Below are 5101 nucleotides of genomic sequence, written 5' to 3'. Positions count from 1 at the left end.
ACTGGTTAATGTCAACCCAAAAAAATAAATAGCATTCTGATTTAGTCTTCCATAATAACAATAAAAAAATACATTTTCACAAACTAATACTGACCCTGTGGAGTTTTGAGTTCATGTGCATAAGGTAACTCAGTATTGTTTGGGGCATATACATTACTTGTTTTAAAAAATAAATAAATACATTTCGGGATAATCTATAATGCACCACTTGAGGAAGAAGTTCATATGTTTGCTTGCTCATGGATTGGACACGGTTGCAAGGTAGACATGTGGGGTCATGAAGAATCAAATGTGCCACCTATGTTTGATAAGATGGTCACAAGAAGCGTTCTTAGCCTTCTTAGTTGATAAACTCAATATAGACAGGAAGTATTTGAAATCTATACTGGACCCAAGTTGTTACAGTAAAGTTCAGTTTTCACCACCATCAAAGTGAACAGCATTGCAGCACATGGGAGTGCTGGAACTGAGGATCAGGAGAAGTTGAACACAATACTGAACACAACCGTGAGAGAGTGGAATGTACCAGTGCGTGCAACACATCATTACAATACGCCATCACCATCCACAAGTACAGTACATCATTAGTACACAACAACGCTGTTGACCCTTGCAGGACAAGACCATCAGTCAGGGTATCTATGATACCCTGACCACCATCCCTACACTGTCAAAGAAAAACAATCTCCCTTTTCACAAGTCATGTAGGCTTGCATTGATCAAATCTTATTTTTCTTACCGCAAGTTACAAATAATCTGAGCCTCTGCACCTGAGATTCATACTGGTGAAGACATCTGTCTTGTTGTTTAAAGGTATTGTTGTTTCACAAAGAATATTCTGAAAATGAGTCAAATTATATGCAGAGCTTTCGTGTGTTCGAAGAAAAACATGATTTTAAAATTCAATATAAGATCAAATCCCTTGTTAATATGGTTTCTTTTGCAGTGTAGGTACAGTAGGTATATTGTATAAATAAATATGAAACGTTTCAAAGTGCAGCTGTGGGGCAAAACATCAGAACCTACAACAATTCAATGACCATGACATCAAATGGAAAATAGATTTTTCTTCACATATTTAACTTTAACACACATTACATACTATATAATATTTATATATATATAGATATTTCTCATACGCTTTATCACATCTACACATCATGGATAATGTTTGGAAACACATCGATACAATCAGTAGAAGACTTTAGAAGAGTCCTGTTCCAAAACATTAAAGATTTTTACTTTATATAAGGAAATCAACCATGTAGTATTTCTGCAGGGCATTCTGCAGGGCATGGCGTCTGTGTGTACCATTTACTTAGCATACAATGGCCATCATCGTTCTTTATCGAGACAAATTGGCAGTTTTGACCCATTCTGGAACAGAACTCTTCATTTTAAGTTCAAGAATGTAAAATTCTCCATAGGTTTTAAGGATTTCGACCTATATAACAGTTCAGAATCAGTTTTCCTTCTTTTAAAACCTTAGATAACACTCTCCCCCAAATGCTCCATCATTTAAGCCGTGACAGCTCATCATCACTTCCTGTGCACTCGAAAATATAATTCTAACCCAAAATAGATTTAGAAGTATATAAAGTGAGGTGACACTTTGCTTGAAAATAACTATTCCATCATAGGAAAAGTTTAAAGCAGTGTAAATACGCAATAATACTGTGCAAGTACTTGAAATGTATTTATTACGCCTTATCTAAATCTAAGTACTATATTACGTATAAAGATGTTTATTACATATACTAAAATAGTATTATTGTGTACTTGCAACATTTCCCCTACGTAATATGTAGGTTATCACAATAGAATAATGCTATGGTAAAACTGAAGATTATCTCAGCTGTTAGCATGTTTCTAGTAATTCCCTTGTCTCATTTTCCCAATAAAGTGATTTAAATACAATGTTAAACGCAACTTCAAGCTGAATCTAAAGTCGTCTAGGTCAGATACTGTATATATGCATTTGCTCGGGTATAAATATCACATTGAATTATTAGTTAAAAGCTCATTACTTTGGTGTACAGCCTTTTACATGAGTGATTGTGAGGAGATTTGCAGCTGGCTAATGCCATGTATCAGGTTAACAGGGGTGAACTGAATAGAGATTGCCAAATAATTTGGTTTTCTCTTTCTTCCTTTCCCCTTCTCTCTCTCTCTCTCTCTCTCTCTCTCTCTCCCCTTCTTCTCTCTCACTTGCAATCTAACTGAGCAGCTTGCCATGAATATAACTCTCTACAAGCTAATTACAGTACATTCACCATTTTATTGGGCTTGTCTTGATAAGCGTAAAGGCCCATTCCCACTGGGCCAGATAACAGATATCTGGAGATATTTCTCCAGATATTTTTCCATGCAAAGTGGATGGTAGATACAGATACAAAAAATATTTGCCACAGATAAAAGTATCTGTGGCAAATATCTGTGGAGACTTTTTTTTTTATCTGTATCTACCATCCACTTTGCATGGAAAAATATCTGGAGAAATATCTCCAGATATCTGTTATCTGGCCCAGTGGGAATGGGCCTTTAGCATTGCACTTTGCTTCCACGTATGAATGGGCTAACTGTATACTCTATTTTGTACACAAAAGACAGATTTTGAAGGCTTTTCCTGCCAAGAAAATCCAGTCATTGCACTTTAACCCTAACCTACAGTATTTTGATAATAATTGGTTTAACTAAAATATACACTTCTGAGTTTATGCGTGTTTGCCAGGTGCAAATTCTAGAATTCCTCACTTTGGCATTTTGCTAGGAAGCCCTCCGTATTGTTGGTTCAAGTCCAACATCTGAAGGCGGAACAGTAGTCAAACATAATCCCTTTTTAGACCTGCTGAATTGAGCACACCTCTGAAAATATCAGAGAATTGAGTAAATCAAGAATAAAATAAAATAAAAACTCAATACAAAATAATCTAGTTAAATACTCCTAGATCAATGAATAGCTGCGACCTTATATTGTATTGGAAAAAAAACTACGGAAGATTGGACTACTAACAATCTAATAATCCCATTTCCTGAATAAATAACTTTTTTAACTGAATAAAAAAGATGTGCATCCGTGTTCTCCGTCTTATCTCCCTTCACCCTCCTCTTTTTCCCTCCAGGCTAACTGCATCTGAACTTAATGGAATGACCGAGTATATCTCTGCACAGCTGTGCAAAACGTGTCGTTTTTCAACACACTTCTGACATTGAGCGCCACCTTTCAATGCAATACAATGACGTAGGCTACTGGTGCACCATTTATCGACAGCGATGTGAGGTAAGCCGACAATGTCACAGAGTGTGTCTGCACCTCCCAAGAATCAAGCGTTGCTGCTGTAAATTCTAAACTGCTCCCCTCCCCTCCCCTACCCTCCCCCCTCCCCCCAACCGTAAAAAGCGAAGGAAACAGAGGTTCCCAAAAGGAGTTGTTCGAAATGTCACAGAGAATTAAAAATAACACACTTTAAAAAAGCCAGCTGAGGCGGCTTTGCTAGAAATAACTAGCGTTCTATGGTCCTATTGTTCTACGGTTCTTTAGTTCTACTGTACGTTGCTGTGGTTTTGTGGTACTACAGTGGTCCTATAAAGTTCTAGTGGGTCTACTTCGTCCGCTACCCCCTCCCCCCCAGTGTGAAATTACATCTGCAATAGACGACGACGTAGTGGCGTATTTCGTAACTCTGTGACCTTTTCCCGTCGCTTATGAACCCCGTTATAAACCCCGCCTTTCCAACACGCCACCCTTTCATCACCCCATGCGTCTACAGACTCTCCTGTACGGTGGAGTTGGATCTGTCCTCCAGGGGCGTGCTGTCCTCGGCCGGACGCGTAACTGCCGGGGGCGACACCAGCGGGACCTTCTCCTTGAGCGGGGAGGCGGGCAGCACCGTGGCGCCGGCACTGACGTCGCCGGCAGCCTCGACGGGGAAGTCGGAGGAAGACGGGGGCGGGGCGCCGCTGAAGTGACGCGCAATCTCGTCGAACGTCTTGCCCCTGGTCTCGGGCACCTTGAAGAAGGTGAAGATGAAGAAGAACACGAGGAAGATGGCAAAGATGATGAAGACCCACGGACCGCACAACTCCTGTGAATGGCAAGGGGGTGCGGGGGGAAGACAGGGAGAGAGAAGACAAGGAAGAGAAGGAGATAGAATCAGTATTGACCACTGTAGAACTTAAGTACAGCATGCACTTAAATGCACGGTACAGTACTCAACTAAATGTACTTCATTTCCATCCACCACTGGCAAAACCACCCACACATCCAACCGGCCTGGCTCACACCACACCAGAACTCTCCCCGCTCACTTACCACTAATTTGGGGAAGCTGATTCCAACAATGAAGTTGGCCGTCCAGTTGGAGCAGCCGGCCACGGCCATGGCGGCAGGCCGCGGCCCCTGGGAGAACAGCTCGGCCACAATGAACCATGGGATTGGACCGGGGCCCAGCTCGAACATGGCCACAAACAGCATGACGGCGAAGATGGCCACGAAGCTCATCGCCGGTATGTATTTCTGAGCAGAGGGATATGAGAGACAGACAGACAGAGAGAGAGAGAGAGAGAGAGAGAGAGAGAGAGAGAGAGAGAGAGAGAGGAGATGGGGACGTAGGCGGGGAGGGAGAGAGGAGGAGAGAAAGGAAGGAAGGATGTCATGAGATTGAAGGAGGGATGCTCCGTACAGATGAAAAGTACAACAAACACATTAAGACACTCACCAATAGGAGGGATATGGTCATGAGTACAGCGGCAAGAGACATTCCAGCCAATCCCAGCAGGTGGAGAGTCCTTCGTCCCGCCTTCTCAACCAGGAAGAGCTGGAAGTCAGTGCAAGAATAGATTGATACATGACTGGCAAACACATAAACATGCTACCATAAACATCCACAAGCAACAAAGTACTGTACAGTAGGGCTGACTCAATATAGCTGGCAGTTGACTGCTTAAATGGTAGCCTGCTCATCTGGAGCATTTAAGGGTGTTTTGCTCAAGGACACTTCGGCACTAACCCCAGGGGGAGCCAGTGTGCAGTATCTCGCACACCCTTACAGATGATGGCCAAGAATAATGCGCTGAAATATGCAGCACAATAATCTCATCT

The 5101-nt window shown here is 41.9% G+C and overlaps 1 protein-coding gene across 1 annotated transcript in view; it reads right to left on the bottom strand.

Annotated features, from left to right (window-relative positions):
* Positions 1 to 3764: 3764 nt before the first annotated feature.
* The window catches only part of LOC308293047 (solute carrier family 2, facilitated glucose transporter member 1-like), a gene marked incomplete at both ends in the record, with an annotated part of 17782 nt that continues 16445 nt past the window's right edge, over positions 3765 to 5101 (bottom strand). Inside the window, 3 exons of the mRNA XM_080735477.1 lie at positions 3765 to 4085; positions 4313 to 4516; positions 4719 to 4817. Coding sequence (XP_080591603.1) covers positions 3765 to 4085; positions 4313 to 4516; positions 4719 to 4817 — 624 coding nt within the window. The remainder of the gene's footprint in view (positions 4086 to 4312; positions 4517 to 4718; positions 4818 to 5101) is intronic.

The sequence above is a fragment of the Nannobrachium achirus genome, assembly GCF_963921795.1.
Source record: "Nannobrachium achirus genome assembly, chromosome: 10".
NCBI classification, from domain to species: Eukaryota; Metazoa; Chordata; class Actinopteri; order Myctophiformes; family Myctophidae; genus Nannobrachium; species Nannobrachium achirus.
Note: the sequence above shows the minus strand (reverse complement) of the source record. Positions and strands in the feature narration are given on the sequence as shown.